Source organism: Cavia porcellus, unplaced genomic scaffold, assembly GCF_034190915.1.
Source record: "Cavia porcellus strain 051 isolate PalLab524CR breed Dunkin Hartley unplaced genomic scaffold, mCavPor4.1 scaffold_5, whole genome shotgun sequence".
NCBI lineage: Eukaryota > Metazoa > Chordata > Mammalia > Rodentia > Caviidae > Cavia > Cavia porcellus.
Genome location: NW_026947488.1, coordinates 97629575 through 97649398, shown reverse-complemented (window position 1 = coordinate 97649398; position 19824 = coordinate 97629575). Strand labels below are relative to the sequence as shown.

General features: G+C 50.8%; 1 protein-coding gene across 1 annotated transcript; it reads left to right on the top strand.

The window, feature by feature from the left end:
• Positions 1–457: 457 nt before the first annotated feature.
• Positions 458–19072, top strand: Slc10a6 (solute carrier family 10 member 6). The gene is made up of 6 exons (XM_003469390.5): positions 458–1486; positions 9057–9175; positions 11408–11496; positions 14585–14760; positions 16243–16400; positions 17732–19072. Exons 1-6 carry the CDS (start codon positions 1110–1112, stop codon positions 18013–18015), a joined length of 1203 nt encoding a protein of 400 aa, XP_003469438.2. The 5' UTR covers positions 458–1109; the 3' UTR covers positions 18016–19072.
• The last annotated feature ends 752 nt before the right edge of the window (positions 19073–19824 follow it).

The window sequence follows — 19824 nt, the reverse complement described above, 5'->3', positions numbered from 1 at the left end:
GAGTCTGGGGGGGGGGGCTGCCCCTCCCACCAGCCTTCCAGCCCTGCGCAGGGCAGTTTGCTCCCACAGTCAGAGTGTGTTAACAGTTAAATCCAGCTTGCGTCTGTGTGCAGCTAGCCTGCCCACTGCCTTTGGACAGGGAAGATATTTCGCTAACTCCACATCAGACACTGTGGCTCGTGTCCCCCAGGACAGGCTGAGCAGCAGACACAGTGGCCCCATGCCTGCCAACTGCCCCTCCAATACAGGGCAGGCTGGGGAAGGGCGTGGCCCCTGCTGCTTGAAAGTTTCTTTCAGGGGAGCCTGTTGTCCTTGGCTGGCTCCTGTCACCAGGTTGGGCAGCATGCTCAGGCTCTGCCTGGGATCCCAGAGCAGGCAGGACTCCTACACTTCTCCAGCTAGCCTGGGGTCTCCACACGAAAACCACAGCTCTCTGGCACTGCATTGCTTAGAAACATGTTTCCTGGTGCTTAATACCGTCTTCTTATTGCAGGTGTTTAGCTAGAGACAGACTCTCAAGCAGCAGAAAGAAGAGGAACCCAGGCTGCTTACGAAGGTCCCCTGAAATTACTCCAGGCTTCCCTGAGGTTCCCTTAAGCAGCCTCCTTTTTCTTTAATTTTTCCCACAGCCCTGCTTAGCTCATGCTAGGAGGCGTGGCTTGGCAGAGTGGCCTTGTTTTTCCCGGAGTTAAGGTTCTCTCCTCATCACCGTGCATCCTGGCTCTTCAGATCCCTCCTAGGTTTGGGGAAATCATGTCTCTGCACGCAACCTACTTTCCTGGAGCACGGCGTGGCGCTGACCGCAGAGCCTGGCCCTCTACTTGATGATGACGCTGTTGCCTCATTTCTTCTGAGCACTCGCTGGTGACGAGGAGCAGAGGGAGGGAGCCTTGCTAGGTCCTGCGGATCGCATGCCCAAGCCTCTGCTCGCTCACTGCCTTTATGATGCCACCAGCGAATACACCGATTGGGCTTGGATGAATCACCCAGCCGGCCAATCTCGACTGCACTAGTTCTCAGTGCCTGAGTCAGTGGCACTGTTACAGAGTGTGGCAGGATAGACCTGCCTAGCTGTCGTCGCCGGCTAACTGAGATGCTGGGTGGAGGAGATGGCAGCCAACTGCTCTGGCAGCTCTGCCTGCCCTGCCAACAGCTCAGAGCAGGAGCTGCCTGGAATGCCAGAGGGGCGCGGGAGCCTGGGACTGGTCTTCACTGTCGGGTCTGCCGTGATGATGGCCATGGTCATGTTCTCCCTGGGGTGCTCTGTGGACATCCGGAAGCTCTGGTGGCATCTAAGGAGGCCCTGGGGTGTCACCGTGGGACTACTTTGCCAGTTTGGGCTCATGCCACTGACTGCCTATCTCCTGGCCATCAGCTTCTCTCTGAGGCCAGTGCAGGCAGTCGCTGTTCTTATCATGGGGTGCTGCCCCGGGGGCACTGTGTCTAACATCTTCACCTTCTGGGTGGACGGAGACATGGATCTCAGGTGAGTCCTCCCCTGAACACCCTTCTGGCTGTTCCGTCCATTGCAGTGGGGATGCTACAAGCGTGAGAAAGACGTCGCCGTGGAAGGGCTTTCCTCTCTAAGCTCCAGGCTGGCATTGCTGGGGCTCCCTGTACTCTTCTGTAGCTCCTGCACCAAGCAGCAGCACTGGGTTCCAGCACTGGACACTGGTCTCCCTCCCCATGGACTCACCCTCACTTGAGGTGAACAGTTTCTTAGGATGTCAGACAGGAATCCCAAGCTGATGGTAGTGGACTGGTGCAGGACAGTGCTGGGGGTGATGCTGACAGGTGGCCCAACAAAATAAAGTCCTCATAGGTCTAATAAGTAATTGTTTCTTGAGCACTGATTTTGTGAAATAATACTTTTAGGAACCATGTAAGTAGTCTTAAGGGTACCTGACACACATGTCCCACTTGAGGTGCCAGTGGTGGGCTGTTAATTTGACTTAGGGAGCAACAGAAGGCTTTGTGACTGAAGCTGTTCTTTCTTGCTGTTTTGCAGATTATTAGTATTGGTCACTGGTGTAGATAAAAGCCCCAGGAGACCTTAGCTTTACCATTTATTCACATTTTAAGAAGTCCGAATAAATCCTTGCTTTCTTAAGAGATGGCACGCATGTTTTGATGCGGGAAACATTTGAGGAGTACAGAGAAGGGTCACATTGGAAAAAAACAGTAGTCTTTCTAGATTCTTTGCTTACAAGCACACTCCTTCACATACTGCCTGGGGAACAGTCCCATCAGTTGAGTCCTTCGCACTGTGTGTGTGTGATTTTGCTGAGTTTTACCGGACAAGGAATGAATCAGAGGTGAGGGCTGAGTTAAGAGTCAATATCAGTGAGTTGGCTGCAGTCCGGATTTCAGGTTTCCTGCGTGTGCTGTACTTTAACAGTCTTACGCTGCTCAGGCTGGCCGTTAACCTCAAAGCAGCAGCTCATCGGGAGTGATGTGGGAAAAATGGGTGAATTCTGTGCCTCAGTGTTTAGCTACTAATATGCCACGGATGCAGATTCAGTATGGTCGCTCCTTAGCATAGCTGGGAGATGTTAATGTTGGGGAGACAGCTCAGATCCCAGTGAAAACTCCCAGGAGTGGAAACTTTTTGGAAAGCAGAAGGAAACTAGTATTAGTTACAGCCCCTGATAGGCACAGGGTATACGCTTTCCTGCATCCTTTCCCCTTGGGTCCCATCACAGCCTTGTCAGTGACCTTTATTATGCTGAACTTTATAGCCGAGAAAATAGTATCACAGCCTAGGCAGTGGCTTGCCAAGGGCTCCGAATGAGGTGTCAGGACTCACACTGGGATCCTCATCTGTTTTATGTCCTTCTGCGCTTTTCTTCCATTACATTTAGCAACACAAATGGATCTTCTGTTTTGAGCAGAAACATTATTCTGTAAACAGTGTTTTCAAGCACTTCTGGGAAACACAATGTTTATTATCATCATCTTGTTACTTAGCACTGACAAATAAAATCAATGAAGGCACATCTGAAAAAGTTACTTTTACTTCCTTTTGCCAACTCTATCCTTAAATATCTTTTAAATTTGGGCTAATTAGTTAATCTAGGTACACACACAGACATGCACATATACACACACATAATGCCAGGCATATAGCAGGGTCACATTAATATTAGTTACTGTTCTTGTGTTCCAATGTATATATATATTTATTGTTGCTTTGTTTTTGTCTTTTTGAGACATGGTGTTGCTATGCAGTTCAGGCTGGTCTTGAACTCATAGCAATCCTCCTGTCTCAGCCTCCCGAGTGCTGGGAAAACAGGCCTGAGCCACCAAACCTGGCAGTAAAAAAAAAGGTGGTGTTGTTGTTGTTTTTGGTCCTTTTTGAGACAGGTTGTTGCTATGTAGTTCAGGCTGGCCTTGAGCTCACTTTGTAGCCCAGGCTGGTCTCAAATTCACAACAATCCTCCTGCCTCAGCCTCCTGAGTGCTGGGATTACAGGTGTGCACCACCACCCCGGGTGCCAGCAGCAAGAATTTTACATAGTAGAAAATTCAGTGAAGGAATATCCAAGTTCTTTCCCTAACTTCATACCTGATTACCAACCAGGGAACCTCTGCAGTGGTCACTGATAGGAATTCCATCTGTCCACTGTGCTGCATAAAACCCAAGAGCATTTCATGCAGGAAACTCAGAAACCGGAGCCCCCCACCGAGCTGTTCCTGCCTCCACCCTGTGCTTGGCCGGGTGTCCTGGTGGCTCTCCTGGTGTCCACTCCAAACAGGCATTTGGAGACCAACGTGCAGGGAGCAACGTCTCCCACGGCACCTGTGCTCCCTCCTGGTTCCAGGCTCAGCTCCTTGCGAGGGTGAGAATTGTAGCACCCCACGCACCCTCTCCCGCTCCCGGTGGGGTACAGCACCTCCATCTCGGTACTGGGCGCACCAGCCGGGCACTCCGCGTCCCCAGCTTCCGTACCTGCTTCCTTGCGGGCTCGCGTGGCGCAGTCCCTCAGGGTCGCCTTGCTCCCACGCGGCCCTCGCGGCCCCCTTCCATCCTGGAACAGCTGCTGGCGCCACGCAGGCCTCCCTTGAAGAAGGCAAGCGGCTGCTTATGGCCCGCCGACCAGACTGCGCCCCGAGGAACGGGAGGGGGCGACCCGGCACGGGGCACCGTCCTGGGATTTGCCATGGGGCCGGAGACCCCTGCCTGCCAGGAGGGGCCGGCCAGACGGTCAGAGCTGACCGAGGGCGCCGGCTTGCTGCCGGCCCCATCTTGGCCGGTGATGCGAATGCCTCTGACTCAGTTTCCCCACTTTCACGGGTGCTTGTGAGGGTCGCATGAGGTGCTGAGCCCCTCACCCGGCACACCCTGGAATAGGAACGGACTTTGGGGGGGCGGGTGGAAAACGCTGTTTCAGCCCCGCTCAGCAGCTGTGCGTCTGGGCGTCTCAAGTCCCGCTTACTCAGTTTCTTGATTTGTCAGGGACCCGCAGGCCCTTTTGGCCATCGATGCAATAACAAACCTGCCACTCAGACACTGAGTGTGTACCGTGCGTGAACCAAGGGCACCCGCATCGCTGTGCGTCCTCCCCACCGCCGGCCACCTCCCCAGACCAGGCCTCACTGCGCTGCACCGCCGGGCGGCCACGGCAGCCACAGCTGCTCCCTGTCCCGAGTGTGACCCCGGGGACATCTTACTGAAGTGGACCGGACACTGTTTGTCTTCTTGGGTCTGGTTTGTGTGATTGGGAGCAGTGCCTTCAGGGTCCCTCGAATGGTGGGATGTGCTCAGGGTTTCCTTCCCTCTAGGGCTGAGCCACATCCCCTGCTGGGACGATCCTGTTAATCACTTCTTCCCCTGAGGCCACCCCCTGGCTCCCCTCTTTTCTGACTGTCAGACAGGTCTGCATCTCTGTTCCCTCGGGCGTAGACTCAGGACTCAGGACTCAGACTGGACCTGAGGTTCTTTTAAGTATGAAGTGTTTGTGACCATTAGACAAGGAACGCAAATTATAAAATTCAAGTTTCAGTCTTCTCCTACCCTGGTTTCTAAAGTTTCACCAGAAACTGTGCTGGAGCTGCTGCCCTCTCTGTCCCCTGAATGCCAGGCAGGGACTTTCTCTGTTCTTCCCCGGAGGCATCGCAGTCAGGGGCAGCTTCCTGTCTCCCTCGCTGGGATGTCAGCTCTTTGGGGCAGCTGCAACGACCGGTGCAAGGTGACAAAAGGGAGCATCCTCGTGCCCAGAGCGCTGCCGAAATGCAGTCTGTGCAGGCACTCGTGTGCCCCCTGGGTCTCCTCCACAGCCCTGGCACCTGTGAGGTCCTCTCCTCCCCAGGACGCCTCTGTGCCTCAGCTCTTCCTCCACTCTAGTTCCTTCCTTTGGATTTTAAAGAAATCCTTGGTCCAGGGCTGGGGATTTAGCTCAATAGCTCAGGCGCTTGCCTGGTAAGTGCAAGGTCCTGAGTTCGATCCCTGATGAAAAACATCTAAATAAATCCTTGGTCCTTTGGCAGAGACTTGGGGCTCTCCTCAGCTGCCCAGATATGTCTGGCACGGGTGGTAAAGGCACAACACAGCACATGGTGCCTGGTGGGTGCTCACTGTGGTTCCCAGTGGCAGCAGCAGCAAGGGTAACATATTTGGGGATGGAAATGGGACGTGGGACTCTTTGCAGGGTCAGGTCTGCGAGTATGACCTTGTTGCCTACTCTGTGTCCATCTGAAGAGCCAGATAATTTTTCTTTCTTCCAGAGGGGAAGTGGGTATTTTAGTTTTGAGAAGTAGAGTTCCTGATTTGATGGGTTTGAAATTAAAATTTTAATTATTTAAGCTCCAGTTGTAAAATGCTATTGACACTGCATTTTGAGAGAGGGAGAGAGAGAGAGGGAGAGAGAATGATTTCCTGTTCCAGAGGAGGCTCAGGGCTTACCTATTCGTCCAGACCTGCCAGATCTCTGTCATTGTTCTCTGCAACAGCTTGGGGATGACACTGTCATTCTTCTGAATGCAAGTGGAATCTTGTTCTGGTGAAGTCAGACATTGCCAATAATTCTCCCTCGTGGGAACAGTCGGGATCCTGTTAGCCGCATCCTTTGTTTATGCTATAATTGGAATTCATGGCAGGAAGGCAAAGGCGTGGTTTGCTCTGTACTCACACCCACTGGCTGCATGTATCTCTAGCTTGGCTGTTACTTAGCCCTGGAGTCATCTGGTGCCATCTGGTGCCCATTTTACGAGCATTGTGAGCCAGAGCCATGGATGGAGGATAGATGCAAGAATCTGGGGGACCGAGCCAGCAGTCAGGCTGACGCCAGGATACACCTTGCCACCCACAACCGTGAGACAAAGGCGTATGGGTTGAGGGGTGTGCCAAGCTGGTCCCCAGGAATTCAGGGTTAACAAGATGTCCCATGGAATCCATTCCAGGCCCTGGCATATGGCAAGCCAAGAAATGCAGCACTGTTAGAGGCTAAGAATCTGGAAAAACTTCCTCCACACCATCCCCATAGACACAGAAGACTCAGGGCTGTGACAGTGTTGGAGAGCATTGAGGCTGAATACATGTGCCCGGCTGTGGCACATGTGGGTGCTAGCCCCTTTTGAAGTAACCAAGTCATAGACTAATTTAGGGGCCCCATGGAGGGATGGATGCAAATCCCAGGTCTGAGCTCAAAGCAGCTGTAGCAAAGCCTTTTGGAGTGGCCGGGAGCACCTGACGTAGCTGGCTTGAGCTGTGAGCTGTTGGGGCAGCCACAGAGCAGTGAGAAAAACAGAAAGTCCCTCTTGGGGAGTACTGGGCCTTCTCTCCGTCGCCCTTTAAACTAATACTAAATGACTCACAGAAAGGTTTCAAAGCCTAGAAACCTTTTCCTTGAAAGCAGCACCCTTCTCCCATGCTGCATGTAACTGTAGGCCCACCCAGCAGCAGACTTGCCAATGAGTTCTTGGTTCTGCCCCCTGTTCTCACTGGTCCCCCTCTCCTGGGCTCTACACCTGCCTGCTGTGCCTGCAGGAGGCCTGTGGCATGTGGATGACATCTCTGAAGTTACTGCTGAAGAGTCAGAGGGAAAATAAATGTTGATGGTCACAGCAATGCTGGGCAGGAGCTTGGCCAACCTTTTGGCCTCTTAACGTCCCAGTCCCTTGGTGACCTAGACAGACACATCACCGTGATGGTAATATACAATGCTTATATTTAATATACCTTATAAAAATAGAAATTAAGTATTACAATTATCTTCGTTTCCAAAAAGTCCTAAAATATTTAAAATTATTTGATAGAATTAAAAACAAATATAAACATAAATACTGCCTCAATTTTAAGCAAAAATTTAAATAAGATTACTTAAATTTAACTCTTTCTTTTTTTTGGTACTAGGGATCAAACTCACAACCTCACACTTACCAGGCAGGTGCTTACACCACTGGACTAAATCCCTAGTGCTTAAATTTCACTCTTTAAAACATTAATGAAGCCTTGAAGCTCATCAGATTAAATTATTAAATGATTTAGGTAAAAAAATAAATGGTTTAGGTGAAGAAAACTATGGATTTGTAATGTTCAAAGTTTATCTTGTTGCTAAAGAATCAGTATCGTGTTCTTTTGGTAACAATACCCGAATTTAAGAGTAATAATGAGCTCATTAATATTGCAAAATGTTGTAAGGTTTACTGTTTGTGACTTTTAAAAATCTAGTCTTGAGCTGGGGATTTAGCTCAGGGGCACAGTGCCTGCCTGGCAAGCGTGAGGTCCTGAATTCAATTCCTGCTACCAAAAAAAAAAAAAAAAAAAAAAAAAAAAAAAAAAAATCCTAGTCTTATTAGTCTCTCTTAAACTTTCCCTCCTGACCTTGCCTATTTGAAGGGACAGATGAGTTGCTTTTCAAGATGACCCACAGGCTGGTTGAAGTTGTCCCTATGCCCCCAGCCAGTTTATTTTCATGAAGTTTAGCCCACAGGTCTGGCTAGCTTTGGAGGAGGCTTGTGTAGCTGGCGCTCTGCTGGTTCTGTTGGTGTCTCATCAGAAGGAGCCTAGTGTCAGACCTGATCATCTGGCTCACTGACCCTAACAGACCTCGCCATGATAAATAAACCTGTCACAAGAAAACTACAGTCCAAAAACCCCTTGTGAATCTCCAGTGTATGCAATAATCTTTGATGAAACCCTAGAAAACTAAATCTAGCAATATAAAAAGGATTCTACACCATGTCCAAGTGGAATTTTTTCTCAAAAGGCAAAATTGATCCAACACACAAAAATCAATTTAAACTGTGCATGGTGGCACACACCTATAATCCCAGCACTTGAGAGGCTGAGGCAGGAGGATCACTTTGAGTTCATGGGCTACAAAATGAGTTTAAGGCCAGCCTGAACTGCATAGCAAAACTGTGTCTCAAAACGACACACACACAAAAAAATTCAATGTAATACTGTATGCTATATTAATAGGATAAAAGACAAAAATCCATAGAAGGGAAAAAGTTCTGACATATGCTAAAACATGGATTGAACCATGGATTAACTATGTTAAGTGAAAGAAACTGAACTCACCAAAAGATTACATATGTGATCTGGAAATGTCCAGAACACACACTCCTGTAAGAGCGGTACATCAGGGTCTCTATGGGCTGGGAGAAGTTGGGAGCCGGAGTGACTGACGGTGGGGGTGGCTTTTTTGGTCAGTGGAACTGTTCTGGAAATCTCACTGCAAAATCTTGTGATGGTGCTTAAAACTGTGGAATTGTACCTTTCACAACGCTGAGTTCTGTCATATGTGACTTGTATCTCTGTAAAGCGAATGTGTGTAAGAAACTGAATGGTTTGGAACCCTGTGAGAGCACGCAGATATTGACCAGATGTTAACTGACGGGTGAGGAGAGCCACTGGAGAGCTTCCAGCCCACAGAGAGGCCCTCATCTGCTGGCTGAGAGGATCCCGGTGGGTGCTCGGTAGCTCACCCCACATAATCTCCAGCCACTGGGCTCAGGAGGCCTCTGGGTAAAGGCTGCGCTATTGAAGTTGGTAGACTCCATCCCTAATTCCCAGCTACCCTCCTAAGCCTTGTTTTCGTTTTGCATTTTCAGCATCAGCATGACGACCTGCTCCACAGTGGCCGCCCTGGGCATGATGCCCCTCTGCCTCTATCTCTACACCTGGTCCTGGCACCTGGCTCAGAGCCTCACCGTTCCATATCACAGCTTAGGTCTGTACTGGGCACCGGCATGGCCACTCTCCGTTATGTAGTGCTCTGTGCAGGGCTTTTTGTGGGGTCTAATTTACTTCCTAAATCATATTATGGTATAAATTCTGTTACTGGTTCCGTTGATTGAATTTTGGGGCTTAGGAAGGTTAAGTAACTTACCTAAGACCATCAGGTGACAGGTACAGAACTGGAATCGTAGCTCAGGACTGCCAAGTCCAGGCTCTTACCACTTCTGTACGCCAGCATTTGTGTAATAATGAATCACCTGCAGGTGCAGGTGTTATAGAAAAGAGGCTTCTGGACCTCACACTTTTGGAGGTAAAAATCCAAGAAGTGTGGCCCAGGGTCTTCTGTGGTTCCTAGCACCCCCTCCCATGTGGGCAGTGCTGATGCTTCGAAGGCCACTTGTGACATCGATCACATCTTGAACAGGAAGCGAGAGAGCTGGGGAGGGTCAGGCTCTGGCTCCTACAGCAGCCCTCTCACGAGAGCCACCTCGGGGTACAGGGGACCCGCAGGTGACCAAGGACCTCACTTGAGGCCCCCACCTGTTAAGTCCCAGATTCCAGCATGAGGACCCAGCTCTTGATACAGGAATGGGGAGGTGGGAGGGACCTGTAAACCATAGCAATCGTAAGAGTTTATCTTTTAACAGAACAAAAGTGGGCGATCCTGCTTTAAAAAGAGAAAAGAAAATGATAATTAGAAGTAACAGGGCTCTTCCTTCTTTCCTTCCTTCCTTCCTTCTTTGCTTTCTGTTTTTGTGGGTTTTTCTTGACAGGGCCTTGCTATGTAGTTCAGGTTGGCCTTGAACTTGCTGTGTTGCCCAAACTGGCCTCAAACTGTCAGCCCCCTGCTTCAGCCTCCCACGCGCTGGGATCACGAGTGTGCACCGAGCAAGGCGGCTGTGTGTGGTCCAGAGTGTACCTGGATCTCCTCACTCCACTTCTGCCCTGCACGGCTGCAGATTTCCCACGCCCCATGAGCCCTGGATTTCTGCTATGGACTGGAGGTGGACAAGTCCCCTGGTCATCAAAGCCCCTCCGCCCACCATGGCCAACCCCTCATTCAACTCCTCTCCAATGCGTACCTCTCACTCAGCGCCTGCCTCTGTGTGTGCCTAGTCAGGAAGGGAGTGTGGAAATGATTGGCCTGGGTTAGCCTGGTCAGTGTTTGGAGAAGAGGTAGAAACCAGAGTTCTAGAAGCCCTGTAAGTGGCCTGGGTAGAGGCTCTTGGGCAGCCTGAGCGCTCAGACCTGTGGCCCACCGTGGAGCCTATGGTCAGAGGCTTTGTCTGCAGGCAGAGGGGCTTACCGTGTTGGTCAGGGCTGGGAGAGAACTGTGTTGAGAAACCACCATTGCAAAGAAAAGCCCAACTTTTTCTGCTCGGTAAGTATTGGCCTTGAACTTGCTGTGTTGTTCAAGGCCAATACTTACCGAGCACACTTACCGATAGAGTATTTGAAAATATGTCCCGAAAAGAATCCATAAGCAAATACAGTCCAGGGTGCTGTGAACAGCTCATGCAACTTCGGAGGCAGGACAGTAGCGTCTGGACAGATGTAGAGAGAGTTTCTGGAGGGCACAGATCCTGCTGGCAAAGCGGCTTCACCTCCTCCTTCCCACGCCCGCCTTCAAAGCCTTTATTCACTTGTGCTGATACAAAAGCCTTCTTCCGGCTGTCCTGGGACTCCTGGGCTGCACCCGGAGAACAGCAGAGATTATTTGGTAGTGTCACAAGTGCTGTTTTGTGTCTGTAGCAGGCATTCTTGGCTTTGTGAAGTCACGACCTGTGGGTCTCAGCTGGGGGAATAGCACTGTGGTTACACAGGGGTGATACCTGAACAATGGTCCTCTGTTTTTGAATCTTTGTATTTCCTGTTGTCTCCAAATTCCTGGGCCACTGTCAGAGGGAAAACATGCCTGGGTGTGGTGGCCTCCATTAGTATCACAGGCCCTTGGAGATTGTCTTCAAAGGTCGCTTTGTTTTTGGAGATGGACCCAGAACAAAACGCGCTTTCATTAAAAGAGGATCTAATTAAAAATGATCTAATTGGGGCTGGGGGTTTAGCTCAGTGGCATAAGCACCTGCCTTGAAAGCAGGCAGTCATAAGTTCGATCCTCGGTATCGATAAAAAGGAAAAAAACAAAAAAACAAAAAAATGATCTAATTGACCCAGACTTGTCGGGAAGAGAGGTGCGGTCTGATGGGTCGGTTTTTCCCCTCTCTAGGGATTACTCTGCTGTGTCTGACCATCCCGGTGGCCTTTGGCATCTACGTGAATTTCAAGTGGCCAAAACAATCGAAAATCATTCTCAAGGTAAGAACCCAGGTCACAGTTATCCTCATGCTCAAAGCCCCGGAAGACCTAAGTCAAGGGCCAGAGCCCCACAGCATGCAATTTCCCATGAGCGCCCTAAAGCTTGGGGTCTGTGTGTCAGGCTCCGTCCCCATCACTGAGCCTTGCTGTGACACTCTCAGGGGGCCCTGGAAGACTCGGGACTTGAGTGACAGAGAAGCTAAGGCCCGGGGTGCATGAGGAGCTTCAGGGCCTGTGCATTCTCAAGGCTCTTCTGTGTTATTTCTGTTTCCTTTTGTTTTTGAGGTAGGGCTTTGCTATGTAGCCCTGGCTGGCCTTGCATGCATGGCAACCCTCCCGCCTCAGCCTCCTGGGTGTTTACAGGTGTGTGCTGCCACGCCACGCTCTGAACAATCAACTCGAGCTCCAGAGTGTTTTCCACTTTTCCAGCCGAGCATCACTTTAGAAGACAGAAAACTGTGCTGCTTTCCAGAAGATTTAAAAAAATTCTTGTATTTTACACTTACAAGGGAGGAAACCTTTTGGGTCACAGGGAGATCCTGCAAGTGGGCGTCAGCTTGCTGTACCGTGGGTATCTGGTGTGCTCAGTCTGTGCTCTGGCTGTGTCACTCTGCCTGACAGCGAGGCTGCGCTGCTCGCTTCCTGGGAGATGCAGCAAGCTCTGTCCCGGCAGAGGGCAGAGGATGCGGGTGCAGGAAGGACCAGCGGGTGCAGGGCGCTGCAGGGAGCCGGTGTGCCGGGGTCATTGAAGGTGACCTCCCTGCTGCTGGGCTGGACTTCGCTCTTCTGCTCTACCCGATGTCCCTTCCTTTAGGCATCTGTTGTTGTTACTAGGCTTTCAGTGGGCAGTGTTTGCTTGTGATTTTATTTACTAACCCAGAGTGAGCCCTGTGCCCAGAAACTCCCTACATTTTAAGTTCTCTGTTTTTGTATGCTTTTTTAATTTTAATTTTTTATTAGTGTATGTTTGCAATCAGTACATGTACATCTTAATTCTTTTTATGCCCATTCCTTTTTCAGCCTCCCCTCTTGACCCCATTACCTCTTGCAAAAAAAAAAAAAAAAAACAAAAAACAAAAAAACAAAACTATCCTCCTGTTTCCTATTATCTATCTTTTGCTTTGCTTTTTAATTTATTTATCTTAGGTTTCTCATAGAAAGGAAACCAGGTAACATTTGAATCTGTGCGTCTGACTTAGTTCACTTACATTATGGGCTCAGGGTACACCCATTTCCCTGCAAATGACCCCTGTTTATCCTTCTTTATGGCAGAGTAGTACTCCATGGTGATAAAGGCGACACCATGGCCATTTATCTGTTGGTGGACAGGCAGCTTCTGAAATTTCCCTGTTAGGAGTTGCGCTGCTAAAAGCGTTACTGTGTGTGCACTTTTCTTACGATCAACACCACCACCACCGATTCGGGTGATTCCACATCCTCTCTAGCCATCACTGTCAGCGGAGAAACAAAAGAAGTTTCCAGGGTGACAACTGCATTATCCACGAAGGGCAGGTTTAAAACCCGTTTCCCTGGTGAGTCTATGTGAGTCGTGGCAGGAGGCACTTACCCACGTGTGCACGTAGTCTGGGAGCTGTGGTCGGCTTAGCCGTCCGGTCTTAGCACATTTCTACGCTCCATGCTTGGTCCTATTTTAATTTTGGGCATTGTTTTCTGAAACACCTTACGAGTCCTCTTTTGCTCCTGGCAGATTTTTTATTTTATTTTTAAGTTTGCGGTGCCAGGAATCGAACTCACTGCCTGGAGCTCGCCAGGCAGGCGCGGTGCCGCTGAGGGCGAGGAAGAGAGCATTTAGCAGTCGGGGCTTCCTCCCTCCACGCATCTTCGGGCTCCTGGGGTCCCCAGGGGCTTTGTGCCCGTTGCTCTCCCTGCTGAGTCTCCGTGTCAGGGCCGCGCGTGGCTGGTGTCCACCCGAGACTGTGCGTCTCAGGGCCTGTGCTTCCTTTCGCTCTGATCCGAAACTCAAGTTATTAGAGTGACCTTTGAATGTTTAATTTTTGTGAAGCAAAAGCTTAGCGTCTGTCTGTCTGTCCTTGGGCACTCCGGGAGGCTGAGGCAGGAGGCTCCCACGGCAGACTGCACTCCGGGAGCCCCGGGCCGGTTCAGTAGAAGGGGCCGCGGGGCAGGGCTGCGTGCGGGCCGGGCTCGGTGCCCGGTGCCTGCGGGTCCGGCTGCGGACCAAGGGGGACCAGGGGGCGCCAAGGGCCGATGCGCGCTGCCAAGGTCGCAGCGGGGAGAGAGGGAGTGGTTAGGTCACCAGCGCACCCCTTGTGGAGGGGCCGCAGGGGACCCCGGGACTGGTGCACCCAACACCTCTCCACCCGCCCCTCCCGCCACCCCGGCCAGCGGAGGCATCAGCGTTCTTGGCGGGTTCTTCCAACAGCTTTCTCCTGGCCACGGTCAGCAGCCCCCCCCCCCTTCACTGGGAAGACGCTGACCACAAAGCCCGGAGGGACGCTCTGACCGGTGCCCAGCCCGCAGTCCTGCTTTCTGTGGGTTCAGCTTTCCGCAGTCAGCTACTGTCGATAAATATGTTGGATGGAAACTTCTAGAAGTAACTCATATTTCTTTCCATTGAACGGGGTGGGGATCGCCCCTGCCGGTGGTTCCGGGGCTGCAGACTGGCACCGCGCAGCGCGCTCGCCACCGCAGCTCGCACTCAGGTTTCCGGCCTGGCCGCCCGGGCTGGTTTTCACCGTCTGTATCCGGTTGTCTTCTGGGTGCCTGTGGAGTTTCTGTCCCACAGTGTCACGATTCGGGACAGCGAACTCGGGTTCTGTTCTGTTGGCAGCTGCTCACCGGTTGGTGTGCCTCATGGATACATGATGCTCTTTCAGAGGTGCACACAGACTGCCTAGGCTGCGTCCTGTTGGGGGTGCAGGCAGCCCCTGGGGGCCCCGGGACACACCCCCTGTGGATACACAGTCCCTACAGCCCAGTGGGACTCAGTGTCCCCCCACTTCCCACATCGGCCTAACGGTGCCAAGTGCAAAGCCTCGCGCGGCCTTGCGCACCACAGACTGAGAACCCCGAGATGCTCACCGGAGCGTGCTTCACCGATTTCCTTTAGGTCGGGGCCGTGGTTGGCAGCCTCCTCCTCCTGGTGGTCACAGTCGCTGGTGTGGTGCTGTCCAAGGAGTTCTGGAATTCAGATACCAGCTTTCTGACCATCAGTTTCCTCTTCCCTTTGATGGGTCACATCGCGGGCTTCCTGCTGGCGCTCCTTACCCGACAGTCCTGGCAAAGGTACAGCTCGTTGCCCCAGCTCCTCCTCTGGCCCTGCTGGGCCTGAACCCAGGACCCCACTCCTGCTCAGCAGGGCGCTCACACCTCAAGCCCCAGAAGCTTTTTTGAGGAATATACGTTAAACTCTTGGCCACTGGCAGGTTTTGCTGCCTTGGCTGTGTCAGGAGGGAGGAAGAGTTTTGACTTTCGTGGTGGGCAGACAGGGCACGCAGCAGAAGGCGGGAGGGAGGCTACAGCAATTCTTTCTATGAAATAAGGGTCAAACTGATGGCAAAGGGAACGTGTGAAACTAGGTCTGGGGCGACCATGCGGCTCGTGGAGACCAGACACAGTTCTTCTGTATTCCAGGGATTAGATGGGATTACACTACACACAGAGATCACGCTAGGGCCTGAACAAGTTCCCAGAAGTTAGGTCGTTCTCCTATCTTTGAGCCAAATTTTTACGACTAATTATGAAACACAAGAGGAGAAAGGAGACAAACTTCCTGCTGGAGGAGGAAGTGACTTGTGTTAAGTACTATCCTTTCCACCTGGATGCATATTTCATAAATACTATGAAATAGTAAAGAGGGTGTAATACCCCATGCTGTCTGCCTGTAATGTGGTGAGCGTTATCATCCAAGGATGAGGGAGACAAAATTGATATAAACTTCCTGGAGGGCAATATAGTGTCAGATCAACAAACTTATAAACATTTAGGGTTGTTAACTCAGTAATTTTACTTTTAAAGGTTTGTTCTAAAGCTGGCTCCATCAGACATGCACACGAATACTGATAGACGAGGACATTAATTGCAGGGTTATTTATGAATATAAAAATGGAAATTACTTAAGTATCTAATAACAGGGAGATCTTTTTTTTGTTTTTGTTTTTGTCTTTTTCTTTTTTATGGGTACCGGGGATTGAACTCACGACTGCCTGCTTGCAAGGCAGGCACTTATGCCGCTGAGCTAAATCCCCAGCCCCGCATCTGTCTTAATGGTTCTGGAAAGTAGTCAAGAGGGAAGCTTTACTTCACAGAAAATGGCTTTTGATTCCCACTTTGTAGAAGAAAGTAAAAATGGTTCTGTGTGTTGCAAAATACTGGAAAATATACTCTGGTAATTCTGAGCAGTGAGAGTAAGGATAATTCTAGTCTGGATATTTTCTTTGCGTATTTCCTGGGTTTTTGAGTAAGTTTGCCTATTTTAAAATGGGATCAGGATTATTAAAGGGGAGCTGTGTGGCTGGATTCCCAAGGCACAGCGTGGGACATTCCTGTGGGCTCAGTGCTGCCGCCGCCATTCCCTTTGGGATCCGGTTCAGCATCTTCCCAGGGACGGGCGAGTTTCTGCCTGGGCTGTAGACTGACTTCCTGTTACCACACTGAAAGGCAGACACATGAGCCTAATTTTACTGACTCAGAGCTTGAGTGTGTTGTTACCTACAAGAGAAGAGGCAAGGATCGTCCTTGCTGACGTGTAACAGCTTTCACTGCCAGGTGCAGGACCATTTCCCTAGAAACCGGGGCTCAGAACATCCAGCTGTGTATCACCATGCTCCAGCTATCGTTTACTGCTGAGGACCTGGCCCAGATGTTTAACTTCCCGCTGGCCTACGGCTTATTCCAGCTGCTGGATGGATTTCTCATTGTGACAGGTGGGTGAACTTTCACTGTGTCCATCCAATTTCCCAACTTTTTTTTTTTTTTTTTTTTAAATAAACCAAACTTGTATTGTGCTGTCCCTGTGGGATATTTTTGGGGATAATATTTGGGGATAATAAAGTACAGAAACAAGATACTTTGAAATAGTGGGAATTTTACAGAAAAAATGTTTTAAAAACATTTGAAGCTGGGTGTGGTGCTGCATGCCTGTAATCCTAACATGTGGGAGGCTGAGGCACGAGGATTGCTGTGAATTCGAGGCCAGCCTGGGCTACATAGTGAGTTCAAAGGAAACCTGGACTACACAGGGAAACCTTGTCTTAAAAAACCAAAGAAAACCATTTGAATGTGAGATTACAATTAGAAACAAATATACTTCATCAACACCAATGCTCTGTGAGAACCTAGATTCCAGGACTTTGAAGACAAGCCCTCTATGAGCAAATACTGACCTCAAAATGACATTTATCAAACTATAAACATAGATTTCTTACATCTCTGTCAGAGCTTTGAGGTCTCCCAAATACCACATCACTTCTGTGTTTTTGCAGACTTCTATTTCAAGGTGCAAGTCATAGGATTTATGCCAAATCACTGTGAAACCTTTTCAGAGAAAAATGTAATGCATAGCCAAGCATACATTTAAAGATGTATCTACACACACACACATACACACACACACACACACACACACACACACACACACACACACACGGTGTTTACCCATCCATACCGCTCAATATACAAAATTACTCTAGAACCTGTCATTATACAGGTTTGTAAAGTTTTAAAAACTTATGGATATGTAAGTATGTATTTTAGTTTTGGGCCACTGTAAATTCTTCCTGTTGTCAAGGTGGCGCCTCTGAGACAGGCCCAGTGATCACTGATTTAAATGATTACTGATTCTTCTCCTCACTGATAAACGCAACTACATAAGGAGAACAGGGCAGGGTGGGATTTTCCATGGAGTAGGAGCTGTCAGAATCCTCCTGGTCCTGGGCGATGTTTTCAGGAAGCATCGTGTCGCTTCTCAGCTGTGTCTGGCCCTGGTGAGAGAGCCTGTCCCCCAGCAAGTGCTCTGCACAGGCTGCTGGCCATGGCCCCCATGGACTGACCGTCTGAATGGTGCACCAGCGACCTGAGAAATGCATCTCTACTCCAGCAGAAGGACCCACTGTGTACGCCATCACCTTGCTCCACTGCCCTCCCTGCTTCCCTGCCCTGTGTGTTTATACGTACATGGCCTCGCATGTGTACGAGGACAGTGTCTCCACATTTAGTGTTTGTTGACCCTGCTTTTAATGCCACGTTTTCTCCCCAGTGTACCAGGCATACAAGAGACTGAAGAGCAAACACACACAGCAGAGCCTGCATGGTGCTGAAGCCCCTCCAGAGATGAGACCCAAGGAGACAAATGCTTTCTTGGAGGGGGATGAAGCATCGGCTGTGACCCCCAGGCCTTCGGGGTCGGGGGGTCCCCACAGCCTCCTCGCTTCCTGTGAACTGTGTGAACTTGCTGGCCAGTCAGGGCCCCCACACTCTGGAGCAGCAAGGAAGGACGGTGGGCACTGCTGCCTGACCCCTGTCGGCAGAGCCCCGTGTTAATGACTTGCATGTTTGTGGGTTCTGAACCACAGCAGAGTCCCTTTCCGAGGGGCTCCTTGGGGCCACATGGTAGGGTCACTGCATGTGCTGTTGCCTTCCTGGAGCAGAGTGCACAGGGGGTGCCTTTCCAGTGGGTTTGGTGCATCAAGAGCCCGGGGCTCAGGTGCTGGGCAGAGCTCAGCCAGGTCCCTGTCACTTTCAGAGCCAGGGCGGGTCCTGGAGCACTCAGGAGGAAACCATGAGCTCTCACCAAAAGGGGCCCTTCCCGCAGACTGGACTGTCTTTTGTGATTACAGGCTCTATTGGTCTTTCGACGGGAGTTAACGAAAACACGGGGTCAAAAGCAAAGGCCTGTGCTGTCCCTCCCTAGGGAGCCATGCGTCCAGTGTCCTGATCTCTGTGTGTGCAGAGTCCTCAGGAGAGCGCCAGACCGTCCGTGTCTAAGCCTGGGGCAGGGGCCTGGTGGCACTGCAGAGCTTTCCTACCCGGGGTCCTGCTGACCTACCTCATTCTACAGCAGTAGGCCCAAGAAGTGTCTCAGCCCTGCACAGGACACAGCTGTCACCCACGGTGTTCAGACCCCCAGCAGTGCTCTGCTCTGCTTTGCACGGGGCTGCCCGGTGCCCTGCACCGCACCACCAGGTCATGGTGATCAGGTCACAGCGCCCCAAACATCTCCGTGGAGACACATTTTCAAAGTCGCGCCCGAAGCAGGCCTTTGCAGCCCTGCCCGCGTGGGCACCACGGTTCCCTGCTGGTGACCGCATTTGTCCCGTGCATCGCCAGCACTTCCCTTGCTGCCTTTCACCTCTTCCTGGAATGCAGTTTTATATTTCACACATTCAGCTTTCTTTTAACATGGTCAAAGATTCTCAGTGTTAAAATATTTATACGTTTTGTGAGTTACAAGACACTTTGTGACAATGTCCTGAGCCCCTTTTCAGGAGTCCACGTGGGGACCTAGCACATGCCGCAGGGAAACAAAGCCTGCAGGAGGGAAGCCCGCCCTTCCCCGTGCCCACATCATTAAAGGTCCTTTCCCTGTTCTTTTCTAGTACTTCGATGGTCTGAGTGTGTACATATTTATTTTATTTTTGAATTCAACTTTTGGCATGTTAAAAATCTGATTTTTTATGAGGTTTACTTTGGCTGCAGTAGTAGAGGTTTCAGTACAGGTCCGTTAGCAGATGATGGAGGACAGCACACTCAGGAGGGAGCAGAGGCACCGGAGGGAGAGGAGGAGGGCCGGGGGGGCCTTTCCAGGCCACGCCCTCACTGCTGCCTGTGGCCTCCCCTCCGGGTCCCTCCCAGCACTACACTGAGCCACCAGCCAACTCATCAGGGGACCCAGCCAATGCCCAGTGCCACACGCGGCATCCTGTCACCTCCCAAACCCACCGAGGGAGGCTGCGATGACAGCTAGACACAGACCCTCCCTCTGCTGAGGAATACTGCCTCTGACACAGACTTCCCTACACAACCTGGTTTCCTTTGGATTCTTCTTTGTTCCATTTTGTTTCTAGTTCTGTCTGTGAGATGTGTGAGAGGAGACTCCATGCCTTACCCTTCGAGTGTGTAAGCAGTCCCCATGCCCTGTGGGTTAGTTAAATCTGACGACGGACTACGGTGGCGGTTTTTATAATTCAGAGTCTCTGTGGTGGCTATGAAGACAGGCCCCATGAAGTGCTGGGGGCAGCCTCTAGGCTTGCGCACGGGAAGGAACCGAGAGCCCATCTGTAGGGTCACTGTGGAGATGCTGCCGCAGGCTCCCTCTTGCCCACCTGGTGACTTGGGCTGACAAGCTTGCTG